Source organism: Rhododendron vialii, chromosome 9a (genome assembly GCF_030253575.1).
Source record: "Rhododendron vialii isolate Sample 1 chromosome 9a, ASM3025357v1".
Lineage (NCBI taxonomy): Eukaryota > Viridiplantae > Streptophyta > Magnoliopsida > Ericales > Ericaceae > Rhododendron > Rhododendron vialii.
This window is the reverse complement of record NC_080565.1, coordinates 29,062,501-29,080,890: the sequence shown is the minus strand read 5'-3', so window position 1 is coordinate 29,080,890 and position 18,390 is coordinate 29,062,501. Positions and strand designations below refer to the sequence as shown.

The 18,390-nt window shown below is 39.8% G+C and overlaps 2 protein-coding genes across 3 annotated transcripts; both read left to right on the top strand.

Annotated features, from left to right (window-relative positions):
* The first annotated feature begins 4,545 nt into the window (after positions 1–4,545).
* LOC131301439 (nudix hydrolase 1) lies at positions 4,546–9,219 on the top strand. 2 transcript variants are annotated; one of them, XM_058327739.1, is made up of 2 exons: positions 4,546–5,078; positions 8,625–9,219. In XM_058327739.1, the coding sequence occupies exons 1-2, from the start codon at positions 4,781–4,783 to the stop codon at positions 8,930–8,932; spliced, it is 606 nt and encodes a 201-aa protein (XP_058183722.1). In that variant the 5' UTR covers positions 4,546–4,780; the 3' UTR covers positions 8,933–9,219. The 2 variants fall into 2 exon arrangements, with proteins under 2 accessions (XP_058183722.1, XP_058183723.1); XM_058327740.1 differs by lacking the exon at positions 4,546–5,078 and adding an exon at positions 6,904–7,314.
* A 4,535-nt stretch (positions 9,220–13,754) lies between these two features.
* On the top strand, positions 13,755–14,913 carry LOC131300819 (protein MIZU-KUSSEI 1-like). Its single transcript, XM_058326817.1, has one exon. It carries the CDS (start codon positions 13,828–13,830, stop codon positions 14,623–14,625), a length of 798 nt encoding a protein of 265 aa, XP_058182800.1. The 5' UTR covers positions 13,755–13,827; the 3' UTR covers positions 14,626–14,913.
* Positions 14,914–18,390: the final 3,477 nt, after the last annotated feature.

Sequence of the window (18,390 nt, the reverse complement as noted above, 5' to 3'; positions counted from 1 at the left end):
TTTTTTTTTTTGGTAAAAAGATGAAGCGAAATGTACGTTGAGTGTAAAGTCAGGCTCTGTCCTACGCTCTATTTTATGGACGCGGGGGCTCTGCTGCCCAGGGGTGGGCAGCAGCCCCTGCCCACACTCACACACACTCACACACGGCACCGTTTCGTTAAAGGAAAAAAAAAACTCTTCCGCTTGCAATTCTAAGGAGCAGAAACGTGATTATGAGAGCCTTAGAGTTAAAATTTAATTATGTCTCTTTAGAATAATATGATCAGAATAATAAGATCTTCACGTCAATTCAAACGGATTGAAAATTGGAGCACTTAATTTTTTAATCATATTTTTTAATATATAAACGGTCTAAAATATTAAGTGTGCCACTTTTTAATTCGTTTGAACAAGTACGAATATCTTATTATTCTAATCATATTATTTTAAAGAGATATAATTAATTTTTGTCTCTAGGACTCTCATAATTAAGTATCTGCTCTTTATTTAGGATCCTGTAGATCAGAAACGTGATTATGAAAGTCCTATAAACAAAAGTTAATTATATCTCTTTAAAATAATATGATTAGAATAATAAGATATTCGTACTTGTTCAAACGAATTAAAAAGTGGCACACTTAATTTTTTAGACCGTTTATATATTAAAAAATATGATTAAAAAATTAAGTGCTCTAATTTTCAATCCGTTTGAATTGACGTGAAGATCTTATTATTCTGATCATATTATTCTAAAAAGACATAATTAAATTTTAACTCTAAGGCTCTCATAATCACGTTTCTGCTCCTTAGGATTGCAAGCGGAAGAGTTTTTTTTTTTTCTTTAACGAAACGGTGCCGTGTGTGAGTGTGTGTGAGTGTGGGCAGGGGCTGCTGCCCACCCCTGGGCAGCAGAGCCCCCGCGTCCCTATTTTATGTATTAAATAAAAATGTCTAATTCAATGCTCCTGTGATCATTGAATAAAAGCCATTGAAATTTTTTTTATAATCATTCAAACTATTTATCTTTTAAGTCACTATCTTTTCATAATTTTGTGAAAAATCAAGTTGTTAAGATACCAGTTCGTACTTCTTCTTTTTTGTCATAGCGATAGCATACTTTTATTAATAATAACAATTCAACTGATATACATCAAAAAAGATGATTATCTCGCCCTAGAAAGCTCAATATCTTCCCATATCTTATAACCACCAAGACCTCACACACCCTAACTTGCCCATTTATCGATCCGATACCTACATGTTCTCGATCCAATAATCTAACTTTTCATTATCCCTAAATCCGAATAAAAAGTTAGATGATTGGATCGAGAACTTATAGATATCGGATTGAGCCGATTTTTCGCAAGAACCTTTGAAAAAATGTTTTACATTTAATGAACAGCTCGGATTGTTTGTGTGAGGCCCTTTTTTACGAGGCAGGTTTTTCGTATTGCGATCGATGTGGTGGACACAGAGAGTACAGAAGATGAAAAGGACCAGAGGGCCGGGCGGTGGGTTATCACCCATAGCTCAACTACGGCTGCTCAAACCTTTGGGGATCGATTCTACTACGTATCCAAATACAGATAAGTTATTTTCGGTTGAGGAGGAGCAAGTGTGGAGACTTGGCTCGTATGCTCCAAAAAGAGGTTCCATCCCATTTGCTTATGGAATGTGGTCCACCAATTAATAATTGTGGAAAACGAACCTGACTATACTTTTGGGTCCAATTCTTTTTGTTTCCATGCTGGGGTGTCTTGGCTAACTTACGCACACTTTAATTAATTTTCTCCCCGGTCCGACCAAAGACTTGCGTCACGTGTGCATCTATGCAGGGATTATAAAAATTCACGAAAATCGAACCTTAGTCAATTGTGTAGAGAGCGAACCCACGAATCAACCGGACTAATCCTTCATGGGGCTAGTTCGAGTTCTAATATGCATGTGGCTGTATGAACACTGCTTTTTGTTTATTTTTCTGAATTTCTGTTATATACCAACAAGTCTCTTTACTAGCAGCATCACACGTTTAGTATATGCGAACATCTATAAATGAACACATGAAAGATTAGAAATGTTTCTATTATTTCATAGTTAAGTTAGTAAGGTAAGCCATCGTTCTCAACTCAAACCAAAACCTAAGCTATGTCTCCTTCGAGGCAGGATCATCAGTGCCCAAATATTTTTGTGCCTCTTTGTCGAGGGATTTTTCGGCTGTTAAATTTAAAACATAAAAAAATCACACAATTCAGCGGCCGAAAAATCCCCTCGGCACAGAGACACAGGAATTTTCGGGACAGAGACCCCGTCTCGATCCTTCACCGTCCTAGATGATTGCTTTGTCACTGAAAGTAGCGTTGTCGAAGGATTGCACCACTGGCCAATAATATCATAATCAAGGCCTTTTTTTTAATGGAAAAAAAAAAAACAATCGACGAGCCCTTTTCAGATGAAAATTGACATGCTTGATTGGTGGTGTACATTTGTCTTAAAAAAGTGTGTACCATGTCAAATATGCACGCCTTGCCTTTAATAAATAAAATAAAAAAAAACTCAAATATACACGCCTTATGAAATTTGTTTGAAAATGAGCTGAAGGCAATTGTAGTTAACCGGTTGTCTGCGTTTCCGATTGTTCACTTGTACTATTCTGAACCCGAATCGCAACACAGCATGTGAAACGGCTGTGGGAAGAACTACAGAGAATAGTTCGAGATGGGCGCAAACTTGCCCGGAACACCCTGCATTACTTAAAAAAAAATAACGTCATCAACCTTAGCTAAACTAAGACTACTTCGTCAATTCCTATTCTACAAGTACCTCTCTTCGAATGCAATGCGATGCCCACTTCTGCTGTCAACTGAATCTTCCTCTCGGGCTTTCACTGCACCAATGCCAACCACACCTAGGATGGATGAACAACTTTTGTCCGGAAAGTCTCAATATTATCGGCAAATTCCATACTACTCCGTACAATTCTGTTTGAAAAGATAAATGAAATACCGATTACATACATGAAATGGATAAACTGTAACGAAATGACGATACAAATGCGAACCTAATTCTATGTTTTACACAATATCTCCTTAAAACAGATTCAACGCCTACCGAATGGTGTTGCGGGTTGAATCGGCGTCTGCTTTTCAGGATAATCCGGCTAAAGTCACAACTCACAGAACACCACCGTGAACAGCTTTGGCAAACTGAACTTTGTCTGCCTCCCTCTCACTCCAAGAACAAATTCACAAAATTCTGAATATATGGAACCGGGAAAATTGTGAAGAATTTTGAAAACGGGATGCTCCTTAACATAGCCAAAAGAGAGACCCTTGAAGTGCTGTGCTGAATTGAATTCGATTCGTGAATGTGGTGCCTTCAATAGGGGAAAAACTCCTGCCATGAAGATGGGGAAGTGAAGGAGCTCAGGAAAGCCAAAGGCCTCCCAAGTTCATTCACCTTACTCCGAAAATTTCCACTTCTTTCAATTCTTGTGCCACTTGTTGATTCCACCTTGGCTCGCCAATCTTGAGCTACAAAAAAAAACATTCATATTTATTTTTATTTTTTAACATGCGAGAAGTGTTAATTGTTTTGTTGTTAATGATATTTGACCCTAACCGGTACAAAATGCCGAATTCTTCTCTAAAAGTGCCCTAACCCAATCTCTTCTTCACAACACCAGCAAAACTTTCTCTTTTTTTTTTTTTTTTTTTGGTGGGGGGCGGCTCCACCACCACCCCCTCTTTATTCACCGGCCACCTCTCTATCTCATGATCTCGTCTGTTCGAAGCCCTTCGCTGCCTCCACCGTTCAACCACAATGACAGAGGATCAAATCCACCTCCCTCGGCACCAATCCAAATCTCAGGAGCATCAAATTTGTTGAGCTCGCGAAGTTTTAGGGTCAGATTGATCTGCTAAGCAACCAGATCCGTAGCGGCGGCTCTAGTGACCATAGGTTACTTTTTCCGTATCTATTTTTCCGGTCTTCTTGTTTATCTCATTTAATGGATTTTTCTGTTCCGTGTGTAAAACTTTTATGCCCTCTATGGGTATTGTTTCATTGTACTTGATGAGATTCTATCCAATTCCTATGAATAACTGACAAGTTGACGATCATTCTTTACAACGGAGGGCTCCGGATTTTGGGTCTTTGTAGTCTGTTGGGTATTTTATGATGATCAAAAAAACATTTGACCTTTGATCTTGTGCATAGATTTATATATGGTGCCTACCAATTTGGCTACCACTCCACGCGTTGTTTCTTATTGGAGCGAGCAAAAGCGCCAGCATAATTAAAGACAGTGTTACTATATGATTCATAAAATGGAGATTAACATATGAGATGACAAGTACAAAATACAAATGTTATTTTCATCCTACCTCCTAACGTTCTTAATAAAATGCTAAGAAGCATTTTATATTTTTATGTAGCCACGGGCCTACCTTTTTGGACCGCGGCGTCAAAATGTGGGCTACGCAATTTTATTGTTGCCCAATCAATACTCCTGACGGCGGGAAGGAAATAATTAAACCAGTACCCACCACATGGCCAATAATTCAACACACGCCCGCGTTTCAAGGCAAAACATTCAGAACCGCTGATGCTCTCTGTTCTTACTTCTTTACCTCCTACTACCACCAAACTGAAGGATTAAAGACATAATAAAGCACAGCCTAGTTGGTAAAGGTTTACTCCCATTGGGTTCGGGTGAGTCTCGGGTTCGAGTTGTGCTAACGACGCTGTTCTTTCTGGGCAGCTCAGCTTTGGCCCGCTAGCTCTTGGTGGGGTGATAATTGTTATGGCTCTTTGGGTCCTCCCGGGATGTGCCGCTGGTCTGGAGTTTCAACGGTTAAGCCCAGCGATAGGTTGCTATGCCCGTTCGCCCCGTCCTCCGCCCTTTTTGCTTAGCAAAAGAAAGAAAGACATAATAAAGCTATACAGGCGCCCTCCAATCGCTTCCAAAATGGAGATTGGGGTGGCGGTGTTGTTGTTGAAGGAGGAGGAAGAGGGTCGGTGGGGGAAAGTGCTTTTGGGGCGGCGATTCACCTCAATCTGCTACAACACTTTTGGCCTCCCCGCCGGCCACCTCGAGTTCGGTCTCTCTCTCTCTCTCTCTAGCTCTCACGCGCACACACATCAAGTGCATTTGATTTTGATTTGATATTTCCGCATTTTGTCTTTATGCTTTTCAGTCTACTAACTGTAGGTTTTTCAGTGGCCAAAGTGTCAAAGGGATAAATTTTGCCTGTGTTTGTATTGTCTGTGATTAAATTCTTTGTTATACCAAGCGTTCCATCGATTGCAATAGGATCGATTTCAAAATGTTGGTTCGATAGATTTCAAGTTAATGTTAGTAGTTTTTTTTTTTTTAATGACTCGAGTGTCCGGGTCATTTTTCACGCACCTCGACTAATACCTGGGGATCAATCTCACCGCCCTCTTGCGGGAGTTCTAATTAAAGCCATAGCAAAGCTCAATATGGTCGTATGACCCCAAATGAGTTAATAGCACCTAAGAGATTTTAAACCTGAAAACTTATGAGGGAACAAACCTCTAAGTCTCAAATCTTGACTATTAAGCTTTTAGTCGCCAAGATTAAAAGTTATGAGAGAATAAACCTCTAAATCTCAAATCTAGACTATTAGGCTTTTAGTCGCCAAGATTAAAAGGGATAAATTTAGAGATATCGTTGAGTTTTTTTTTCTATGATTGTAGTGTTTGTTAAATTCAAGTGTTTCTTCAATTGCAACTGGAATGATTTCAATGATTTTCCTTAGGACCAGTGATTGAGGCAATGTGAGTAAACCCCCAAACCCATCCCACCAAACTCTGTGTCTATCAATTGGGTTGGCTTTAGCTAGCAATTGCTTACATACATTACTCTGTCCCTTATTAAGCATTTATTCTTTTTCCGTTTCTATTTGCTTGTTTATCTCTTTTAGTGGAGTTTTCTGTTACTGTGTGCAACTTTTCATGCCCTTTATGAGTATTGTTTCATTGTAGTTGACGAGATTCTATCTAATCCCTATGGATAATCTGAAAGTAGAGGATTCTTCTTCTCAACAGAGGGCTCCAGATTTTGGGTCTTTGTAACCCTTTGGGTATTTTATGGTGATCAAAGAAAAATTTGACCTTTGATTTTGTACGTGGATATATATATATATACACACACACACACACACACACATACACACAGTTGGGTTCTGGTCAGGGAGTCCATGCCTACCAATTTGGTTACCACTCCACCCGCAACACATTCATATTGGAGCTAGTAGATGCTCCAACATATACATACATACATACATATATACATACATACATATATATATATATATTCGAGAAGTGCCAACATAATTAAAGACTGTTATTATTTGATTCATAAAATGGAGATTAGCATAGGAGAAGAGATGTACAAATCTTATTGAGCCCTCACTCACCCCAATTCTTAGTGGACCACCTTACGTCTTAACGTTCTTGATAAAAGAAGCTCGGTACACTCCATAACACTAGATTCATGAAAAATGTCTATGAAAGAAATTGGACAGTTCAAATTCACGTAAAATGTCTATGAAAAAAATTTGACGGTTCAAATTTACGTAGACGGTTTAAATTCATGTAATTACATGAATTTGAACCGTCGAATTTCTTTCATGGATACAGGATTATGGATCCTACTACGTACGAAAAAGTATTTTAGGTAGTCACGGGCCCACCTTTTTGGACAGGGCGTCAATAATTGTGGGCTACGCAATTTTCTTGTAGCCAATCAATACTCCTGACGGCTGGAAGGAAATATAAAGGGTCCGGCTAAATATAACTGCGAATTTATTATACGTAGCCAATCATTAAGGGGAATTCAAAAAATTTCCTATTATTAATTAGCTACATATAATAAATTCACAGTTGTATTTAGCAGCACTCAATATAAACCAGTATTGTAAAACCCACCACATGGCTAATGGTGTAATTCAACACACGCTGTCGTTTCAAGACAAGAACATAGAGAACCGGTGGTGCTCTGTTCTTGGAGTACTTTCTTTACCTACTACTACTACGACTACCAAACTGTAGCATAAAGAAAGCTATACAGGCGCCCTCCAATCGCTTCCAAAATGGCCAGTGAAAGCGCTCCCAAAATGATAACTACAAGTGATTCCCAAACGGAGAGTGGGTCGCCGTTGGCGGCGGTGCCGCCGGCGCCGACGGTTGGGGTGGCGGTGTTCTTGTTGAAGGAGGAGGAAGAGGGTTGCCGGCCGAAAGTGCTTTTGGGGCGGCGACTCACCTCCATCGGCTACAACACTTTTGCCCTCCCCGGTGGCCACCTCGAGTTCGGTCTCTCTCTCTCTCTCTCTCTCTCTCTCTCACACACACACATCAAGTGCTTTTGGTTTGATTTGATATTTCCATATTTTGTTTGATGCTTTTCAGTTTACTATCTGTAGGTTTTTCGGGGGCCAAAGTGTCAAAGGGATAAATTTTGCCTGTGTTTGTGACTTTGTATTGTCTGTGATTGTATTCTTTGTTAAAACCAAACGTTCCTTCGAGTGCAATAGGATCGATTTCAAAATTGTTGGTTCCACAGATTTCGAGTTATTGTTAGTAGGTTTTTTTTTCTTTTTGATGACTCTGGTGTCCGGGCCAGCTTTCGCCACCTCCACTAATACTTGGGGACCAATACTACCGCTCACTTGCGGAAGTCCCAATTAAAGTCAAAGCAAAGCTCTATATGGACCGGCCCAGTGGAGGTTTTAAACCTGAGAACTCTAAGGGGGAGCAAACCCCTTGGTCTCAAGCATCTACCACTAGGCTTTTAGTGGCCAGAGATTCAAAGGGAGTTTTTAATTTAGACATATCGTTGAGTTTTTTGGCTGTGATTGTAGTGTTTGTTAAATTCAAATGTTTCTTCAATTGCAACTGGATTGATTTCAATGATTTTCCTTAGGAGCACTGATTGAGGCAATGTGAGAAAACCCCCAAACCCATCCCACCAAGCTCTCTGTGTCTATCGATTGGGTTGGCTTTAGCTAGCAAGTGCTTACATACATTACTCTGTCCCTTATTAAGGATTTATTCTTAAATACATTCAAACCTTTATACAATGTCCAATTTGCGGATCTATTGGTTCGATGAACATTGGAGGTTAATGTTTTTGAATCAATAACTTATGAGAACATATACTTGTGGTGTTTGTCGTAACTATTATCTTTTTGTTTTCGTTGCCCATAGTACGAACAATTTGGTCTGCGTTAGATTTTTATTTCCCTTGACCATTCTAATATGCAAACAGAGCCTCAGTTGTTTAGTTCAAATCAATTAAACTATGTTATCAACATACATCATAGATCATGAGTGATGAAACCTTTGGTTGTGTGCACAGAATGTGCTGTCCACAGGTAAAATTGTAGGAGATTTAGGTTAATCCTTAAATAAAGTTTTTCTTTTTCTGTTCCCTTATAGAAAATAGTAGTAGTTTATATTTATTGCAGGTGAAACTCCGTTCAAAGCCAACATGAATCATAAACTAATCCTAGGACTTCACAGTTATTCTCAAGTCTCTCATGCTACCGATGGTTATAATGCACTTGTGATGCATATGTTTACTCTCTTGCTGACCTATATTATTCCACAACTTTTGGCATCAGGGGAGAGCTTTGAGGAATGTGCAGCCAGAGAGGTGAAGGAGGAGACTGGTTTAGACATTGAGAAGATAGAGTTCGTGACGGTCACTAACAACTTCTACACCGAACAAGCAAAACTACCTGTACATCTTGTTTGCATCTTTATGCGTGCAGTATTGGCAGATCCTCATCAAGTGGCCCAAAATCTTGAGCCCAAGAAATGTGGTGGCTGGGATTGGTATGACTGGAACAGCCTCCCAGAACCAATGTTTGGACCACTAGAAACTATGATTCAGGGTGGTTTTAATCCTTTCCCAGCTGATCATAAATAACATTGGACGTTGAGATATCCTACTGCTAGCAGATTTTCTATGTACTTAAGTTTTTATCTGTGGTGTTATTGGAGCCCGCTGGAGTACTGAACTAGTCTAATTAGAGATGGATGTTTTGTGATTTTCTTGGATTTGACCATTTGGAAATTTGTAATGTGTGGAAGAAACCAATCAATTTTAGCTGTGTGAAATTAGCTTATGATGGTGATGATCACAATATGTGCATATTTGGCTTATTCCCAGCAATGCACGTTGCTAATGGAGCTTATGAGCAGTTGCAATATTAATTTCGTCACTGTATAGCATCTCTACTCATACTTAGCGTATCTCTGTCACCATTGTCATTGCTTGTGGTCTTCTCTACAGAACTAAAAGCTCGTTCCTTGTACAGTTTTGATGGAACTGATCTCAAAGATTTTACTGAATCCCCATTGTTATACTACTTAACCATGTCTGAGATGAAAGTAAAATTCATTGCTTTTGACCAGAAAAGAGTTACTGAAAACTGGGGTGTTCTTGATTTTACGCTAATAACTCTTTGAGGCAGGAATCATTTGAAAATTTGCTTTAAACTCCATTGCTTGACCAAAAACAAGTACTGATGGTACAAGACAAGTCTGCTATAGTGGCTTATTTTGGTCAGGAGCTGTTCCGTGTAAACTGTGACGTTTCCTCCAAAGCTTTCCGTTACATTTTAGATTTCTCGCTGCTTCTTTCCCATAGCGTGTCTTTAACGGACAATGTTACCATTGCCATATCTGCTTTTGCTTACCTTTGTATGCTAGTCTAGCAGATGTTTGGATTTCAAACACTATTATTTACAATTTTTCTGTATTGGCAACAGCAATATCCATTTTTCTGTGTTGTTTAATTATCACCTCTTACCGTTCCCTAATGTTCAATGTCAACCATTGTTGTGACAATGATTATACAGGATAGGTCCATGTGCAAGTTGTAACTAAGCAGAAGGTGGGTTATTAGGAACTTCTGATTGTGTACATATCCTAATGTCCGTGTTTAACTTGTAAATTTTTTTGATGAATATTAAACCTATTCTCATGTCATTCAGGAGCTTGATCCGCTACATTCTTGGAGAAATAAGATACCCGCCGGGATATCAAGGTAACTGCTTTCATTTTACATCCGATTTGGCAACTATTTTGTATGCCACATTGTTTACTTTGTGTATTCTACAAGGGTTTTTGTAAACCATTTTGCAGCCTAGTTTTTCTTGTGAAATGCATATTATGGCTGGGAAAAGTATGTAGTCTTCCAATCAGAAATGATTGCGACTTTTTAGTTCCCAAGTTCAAAGGTCAAGGGGGTCTCTATAGTCTGCTAATGCTCTGGAGGGTGTAGTGCACCTTAAGTGGCTCCATCAGGATCTCTTCCTCATGATTGAAACCCTTCATGTTATTCCACTAAGAGCTTAATTTGAATTTCATTGATATTTCCGTGGTAGCGTGATACTAATCATGCTGGGTTCATGCTGTAAATGAGAGCCTACCTTCAAGATTTTACAATACCTGAGGTCAAAACAAATAAACAAAGAAAGTCCTGAAAATTTCAAATCAGTTAGTCTTCGATTTTTCAGGAATAAATGCACAAGGTCGTGTAAATTCTGAGTTTCTCATGAAGTGATCAAACAATTGATCAAAGGTCAACCGCCAACATAAATATATTAGTAGGCAAACAACAAGCAGGGTACATGTTGGTTTCCCCTTAAACGAACCTAACCCACAATCTTGCATGTCTTAGGGGCTGATGACTTCCCATTTTGAAGGTCACCTCAAACGGCCTTCGCTTGAGCTCTAGTTGTTGGTTGTAGATCAACTTAAGGATTCCGTGGGGTACTATGAAGCTGCTTTACCTGTAATTTATAACTTCAGCTGGTTGTAGCTGATGATTAGTTGATCTGTTAACTAGATTAGGTCGAAAGGTAAAAATGTCATCTTAGTTTCTTAGATATCGTACTTGTAAGTAGTTTCATGTGGGTCTAACAGAACTGGTCATGCGTCCTGAAAATTCAACCAGGCTTGACCTTTATATGTGGTTGCCATCCAGGAGGGTGGCATTAGGTATGTTAAAATATAAATCACACTGCTCAAGCTTGCCTTGTTCGTCTCCTAAAAAGCTCTTTAATAAACCTTCTTATACAAATCACTACTAGGCTCAATCAGATTATACTGCAGAAAACTACCAACCTAGTGATTGTAATCTGATCGCCTAAAACTCGTGTAAGTAAACCTCTTTCCCCAAAAAGGGAATCAAAAGTAAACCAAACTTTAAAGCATTTTCTAATGTTTTAAGTTTTTAGAGTATAAATAAAACAATTTACTGAACAGTTTTAGAGGTCTCGTTAACATATTGCATAAACTACCAAGCTAAATCAGTCTGGGTCACTATCCGGTCTAATAAACCTCGTCCAGGATCAGATCAAACAACGTAAATTTAGAATTCAATCACAGCTGCTGTTGTTTTTCTTACAGTTTGTTTGAAAATTGTGGAAAGAAGTGGAAGAGAAGAAAACATTTACGTATAAGGAATTGATATTCGCACTCCCTTTTTTGATGCATGCGCTTCACTTTCAACGTGAAGTTACTAATAACTTCATAAACAAAATGGAGCGCCTGCATAAAAAAATGGAGTGCGAATATCAATTCCCTTAGGTTTACTGCTGGAGAAAAATTAGAGAATTTATTGTGCTTAGTATTTGAATTTTGTTTTTGTTTTTTTCCTTAACTCTTGTTCCAAACCTAAAGTCACATAATCCACAAGCGGGGGCGAGTTCGGGAGTATGAAAGCGTCTTTCAAAAATCTCTCAAATAATTAAAATTGGTGAGTGCGAAGATTGAGAGTGCGAGCGCAGAGCAATGACTGAGAACAGAAGCGAAGACCATTTTGAAGGATTATATGACTAAAATTCCAAACAAACACTTACGTGGAGTAGCCAGCACTTCCTTTTGAAATAGTAGTAGAAGTTTATAGGCTCGATGTATGCTGTTCATGATTTCCATAAAAGGGGGGAAGCTTTCTGTGAGTACCTAATGGTTTTCGCACAAACCCACGGGAGAAAGAGTAATTTGCTAGTGGAGTTTAGGAGTTCAATCATCGATCAGATACGGTATGGGCGATGAGAATAGGAAATTTATAATGTCACTCTCAAAGAGGAGTGTGGTTGTCAATTTGGTAAATTTGAAGAATGGTATTATCAATCCCTGTATGTTTTGCCGGTCTCCCAGGAAAGTGACATTATAAACTTGGAGAATCAATAGCCTAAGAATATTGCAAGAAAGATCATATTAAACCAGCATAATTCTTGTGGTCCATAGTGAATTTGTTGTTTTGTAAGAATATTACTAGATCACGTGTACCTTAAACAATCCTAGAAGACAACCCAAAGTCTACCATGCTCTTAATCTAGTAAAACATTACGATTATGGATTTGGAAAATATAGTTGGAACCATCAGAGTAACAATCCTTCACACGTTCTGAAAGACACTACTAATAAAGGAAATGATACAAAACAAAATGGAGGAGCGTAATTATTCAGTGGTCTTGGGATGGAGTCACTTGGTGCCTCAACACCTTTCTTCACCACACATTCATTCGGGGTTCATATATTCAACACTGAGCCCCACGAAAATGTATACTGAAGAAGAGTATTAAGGCAACACATAACAATGCAAAACATCTTTGAATAATTTTTCAAATGGGGGGCCTCATGTTTGTGTACTATGGTGGCTAATTAGGAAGCTCATGGATATGTGTGCCTTGTAGGTTCAGTCCTAGTGGTGTGGGAAAGTGGTGGTATGAAACGACTAAAGTGAAGCGGTGGTGGGTGGTCCTAAACTCCCTAGTGGGTACAGTTTGGTGTGGCCTTTACCTGCCCCCTCCTAGTTTCCAATGCAAGTGATTTCTTAATCAACACTGAGCCCCACGGGAATGTATACAGAAGAAGAGTATTAAGACAACACATAACGATGTGAAACATCTTTGAATTATTTTTCAAATGGGGGGCCTCATGTTTGTGTACTATGGTGGCTAATTAGGAAGCTCATGGATATGTGGGCGTTGTTGGTTCAGTCCTAGTGGTGTGGGAAAGTTGTGGTATGAAACGACTAAAGTGAAGTGGTGTGATTTCTTAATCACACTCCAGCCTCCCCCCCTCTCTCTCGGGTTCAAGATGTCTTAACCAGTTTACAAGCACCTCAACTAATTATCTCTCTCGAATAAGAAAAAAAACTAATCATCTCTCCGTTCTAGTCTAAGGTTCGCTCCAAAATTAAGAAATTCGTTAAGATTTTTTTTTTTTATGACTTGATCATAGAAATCGAATTCTAATAAGTTGTTAAGGAAGCAAACCCACTGTCCAGGCGGACAAACCTTGGACCTACCCCTCTCTCAGCAGTCAGCTGAGACGCACCCGAGATGGAGATATAACACTAGCCCTTGTCCCCTCAGATTCCCCTACTCTGCTTTCCTCACTACAGAGCACTTCTGCTCTTGTCCCTCCCTCTTCATCTCTATTCTTGTCTCGGCTCTCTTTTGCTCTCTCTCTCTCTCTCTCTCTCTCTCTCTCTCTCTCTTCCATTTTCTTGATACAGGTTGGTGGGGGCTGCTCACCTTCCTTTTGTCAGGATTCTCTTTTGCAGTCTCTCTCATTAACACAGAGCTGCCAAAAGGGGCTAGAAAAAGCCAAGGATAGATCACCCCTACGTAGAAGTGGGCATAACCAAATCCTAGTCTTTTATCTTTTCCTCTTAGCTCTCTCTCTCTCTCTCTCTCTCTCTCTCTCTCTCTCTCTCTCTCTCTATCTTTAAATACACTTCATACCCATCTCCAAGCAGTTGTTGGTTGGCTCTTCTCTTTGTTTCTTTTTCTTGTTTCCCATATGAGGACAATCACAGCCAACTCCCCTCATGACTCTTCCTTCTCATTCTCTAAGAGATACTTCCACTGGAAAAAGAAAATCGAAGATGAAGACGATGACGACGAGGAAGAAATCCTAACTTTCAGCTCCTCCTCGCACGCCTACGAGAAGGAGCCGAAAGTTAACGAGCTTGATCCCTCGGTGCCAGCACAGATGCCTGTGGTGAAGGCACCGAGGAGGAAACTGCCACAACTGGCGGTTTCTAAGCTCCGATCGGCTCTTACTGTTTTCAGCAAGAGGCGGTCGCATTGTCCATCAGGTCTCGGCACCCGGGTGGTGGGGACCCTGTTTGGGTACAGGCGGGGGCACGTCCACTTGGCGTTCCAGGAGGATCCCAAGTTGGGTCCAGCATTTATGGTCGAACTCGCCACGCCCACAAGCGTGCTGGTTCGGGAAATGGCCTCGGGGCTGGTCCGAATCGCGTTGGAGTGTGAGAAGAAAGCGGAGAAGAGAAGTGTCAAGTTACTGGAAGAGCCGATCTGGAGGACATTTTGCAACGGCAAGAAATGCGGGTACGCTGTGAGGCGCGAATGCAGGCCGGAGGAGTGGAAGGTGTTGAGGGCGGTGGGGCCGGTCACCATGGGTGCCGGCGTGCTGCCGGGGGGCGGGAACGAAGCCGGTGGGTCCGAGGGCGAGCTCATGTACATGAGAGCCAAGTTTGAGAGAGTTGTGGGGTCTAAGGACTCTGAAGCTTTCTACATGATGAACCCTGATGGCCATGGAGGCCCTGAACTTAGCATTTACTTGCTTAGAGTTTAACGAGTTTGGCCACCAGAGTTTCATTCTATGCAATTTGGTACCTGTTATGAAGGAAATTGAATGCAGTTCTATGTTTAGAACATAGTAGTGGTTCTTAAGCCTTAAGGTAATGGAAGTTTATTTTGATTCCCCAAGTCTAGGGGGAATGGGGGTGTGGTTTATTTTGAATCTTTTTGGGAATTGGGGAGGGGGGGGAGGAGTGCAACTTAGCATGATATTAGATATGGTTGGGTATATTTATCATGTATGTATAGCAGTAATATCAGAACAATTACTCTTGGTTTTGGATGATTTTGGCTAACAATGGTGGGATGACAAAAGTAGCCCTGCCTCAGTTTTTTCCCCTTTCTAGTCTATGTTCCTTTCACATTGCTATTTGTCTTGAAATCTTGGGTTTTTGCAATTTGCTCTCTTGGGTTGCATTCCCATTGGCAAAAACTTCAATTGATCAAGAGACAAATCTTGAAATCAACACTATTTTGATTCTTGAAGATTGTTTCTTCTTAGAATGGAAACACGATCGTCAGACTCAACTCTCATATACGATAGAAGTAAATTAAATTAGAAAAATTAATATGTCAACAATCCTGAAATAGTAATCCTGTGCTCTTGATTAGGATAGGATTTGTAGAAGAATGAAAATGCACAATTGGTATTTAGGCCTCTCACTCAAATTAAATCGGCCCTTATTTACTTGACCAAAGAGATGTAAAAAAAGGAACTAAAGAAAGTAGCTCACAAACAAACTTTGGCTCATCCCCTCAACTTACTGAACCGGAACCTTCGCCAATAGATGGGGGATTGGTCTCCCAGGATTAATCGAAGTACGCGTAAGCTGGTCCGGACACTTTGTTATGAAAAACAACCGAAAGAAATAGCAAACAACAAAAAAAGAAATAAAATAGGCTCCGTTTGTTTTGATGTAAAATGTTTTTTATGTAAAATATTTTTTCAGAAAACAAATTACAAACTTTTATTTTCCGATATTTAGTTGGCAATTGAAAAATACTTTCAGAAAAAGAGACAAAATAGTGTAGAGAGAGAGAGAGAGAGAGAGAGAGAGAGAGGCTTAAACGGTGAAGAGATATGAGAATATTGGAATTGAACGTGGGCCGGGACAGGACTGACAATCGAGAAAATTGAGCAGTGAGAATTACAGTAGAAGACAACGGGTTCATTTTGGAAAACAACTTACGAAAAATTTGAAGATAAGTCATATTTATCTAATTAATGAAAAATATTTTTTTATTTTTTACATAATTAAATACTGAAAAATAAGTAAAACATTTTATTAAAAACTAATCTCCGCCCAAACAAATGGACCCCAAGGGACAGCAGAAAAGGAAGAAAGAATCTGAAATGATGAAACAAGACTTGAGTGGTGGTATAGTCACGTTCCGACAATTTGATCGTGCATCCAATGATTCACCCTGAATCATGCACACATGCGGTTCTGTTATCTTCAGAAACTTGAATTACAAGGCTTGATTTTTTTGACTTAAATTGGCAAAGATTATCCAACGAAATCATGATGTCTCATATCTTGTTCTTCGAATTCTTCCTGATTTTTAAGATTTATTATGATATGTATGAGGTGGACAAAATACAGTGGCTGGATCAACGTAAAGGACCCTTCTGCTGGGGTCAAATTCCGACATGATAATATCAGATGTTCTGCTCTTCTGACTCGGGATGGCAAGGGGTTAGCGACCCCTGTCGCCAAACGGGTGCCGAACAGCCGATCCGATAGTTCATTTCGACAATTGACAGTTTGGATTTTGATTAAGTAATGGACGATTTAAATTTTTATGCGCTCAGATTTAATCCAAACCATCCGTACCGAAATGAACGGTCGAATGCTGCTCGGCACCGACTTGGCAGCATCCTGGATCCTAGGGTTGGCATCCAAGTTGTATATCCCAAGCGTATTACTCAGGAATCGAAAATTGAGCTTGGATTTGGCAGGAAGCCTTCATAGTGTTGGGTGGGTACCACATCACCCGATTCACATGGTGCCTGAGCGGGCACATCCGAGCCGTCCAAAAGTGTAATGGACTGCTCAAATTAAAATGCTCTCTCTCCTCTCACCTTCACATTCTTTCACCTCTTTTTCTTTCTCCAAATCCGAGATGTCCAAAACCAAAATGAACGGTCCGAATGTACCGAGTGGGCACCACGTGATACCCGCTCAGCACTGAAAATTTTCTCCTTCGTAAATGGGCATGGGGCAAGCTAGGCAATGGTGGATCCGGGAGCCCAATTATAACGTAGAAATTTCAACCTTATATATGTGGCACTTTACTTTTTGATAAATGCACTCCAAAATTTGGCAAGTTAGGAAATGATTTTGACACTCTATTTTTTTTAAAAATACACTCAAAATTTTATATTTTAATGTGCTTTGTAAAATGTGCTATGTGTATTTTGAAACACTTAAAAAGAAGTTTCGGAGTGCATTTATAAAAAAGTGAAGTGTCAAAATTATTTTCCCAGGAAATTGATATTCACACTTCCTTTTTTGCTATCCACTCTCTTTTTTGTCTTTTAGCAAAAAAAATACATATACTTCCAACACTAAAAAATAAAACAAAAAAAGGAGTGTGGATAATAGGGGTGTTATTCGGTCGGTTCGATTCGGTTTGGGGTGGATTGCCGGAAATCGATCAGGTTCGGGGTATATAATTTCGGAATCGATCCCGGCCAGTATTAATTTATGTTCGGTTCGGGATGGATTCGGTCCTGTCGGGAAATTCGGTCTAACCGAATTAGGTCTAGTTGGGCCAAAGATAAAAAATAAAAAATGGGCCAATTAAAAATTAAAAAACCCAACCTGCTCAAGGTATCCAAAAGAAGGCAGTCATAGGACGGAGGTGCCTGATCTGGAATTCTCCATCAACTAGTGCATGATTAGAAACACAGGGGAGACTCCCTCGAGTTTAGGGCAGTAACAGACCCTTCTCGAACTACTTGTACCTAATACATCTGGGCTTTGCTGCCCCTGGGACCAACTTTGAAAACATGAAAGGGACTACTGGTTAGAGCCTGAAAATTGAGAAACAACCCTACCACTGACTTTCATCTACCAAAGAAAGAAGAAAAGGGAAAGCTTGACAAAGAATAAATCAAGGGGGGATGCTTGACTTCTTAGAATCTTGTTTAGGTAAAAACTCCTCATCAAAAGAAACAACGGGGAGAGGCACGGCTAGTCATTGCCTGGAAATTTTGTGAATTTAGTTGGAGAGAGAGAGAGAGAGAGCACAGAAGCTGCGGATGAGACTCGTGAGAGTATGGGAGGGATTGAGGGAGTTAGAGATAAGAGATGGGGTTTGTGGGAGAAGGACGGTGGAGATTGAAACCAAAGAAAAAAATAATGGCCAAGATTAGATTTGGAAAATTTTAGATTTGGAAAATTTTGGAAGGACGGTGAGAGTATGTTTAGATTTGGAAAATTTTAAAGTGAGAGATGGTAACTCACAAGCTCTAAAAAAGCCCATGTTTTGTTTTGCCTTTGAGCTGGTGTGAGAGTCCCAGACATAAAACATAAAAATGGTAAATCTCGAGATATAGTAATATGGATCAGAAGACAAAATTCACCATTTATAAAGATAGTCTCGTTGTCCAGACATCGGCTGCAAGAGGGAGAGTTACTTCTTCTTCCCTAAGGACTACTTAAATCGTCGAATCGAGGCACCCATCTCCAGTACGTCGACCAACAATCAATGCATTTCTTGCTCGATGCCTTTCGAAGAAGAAAATTTCTTTCTG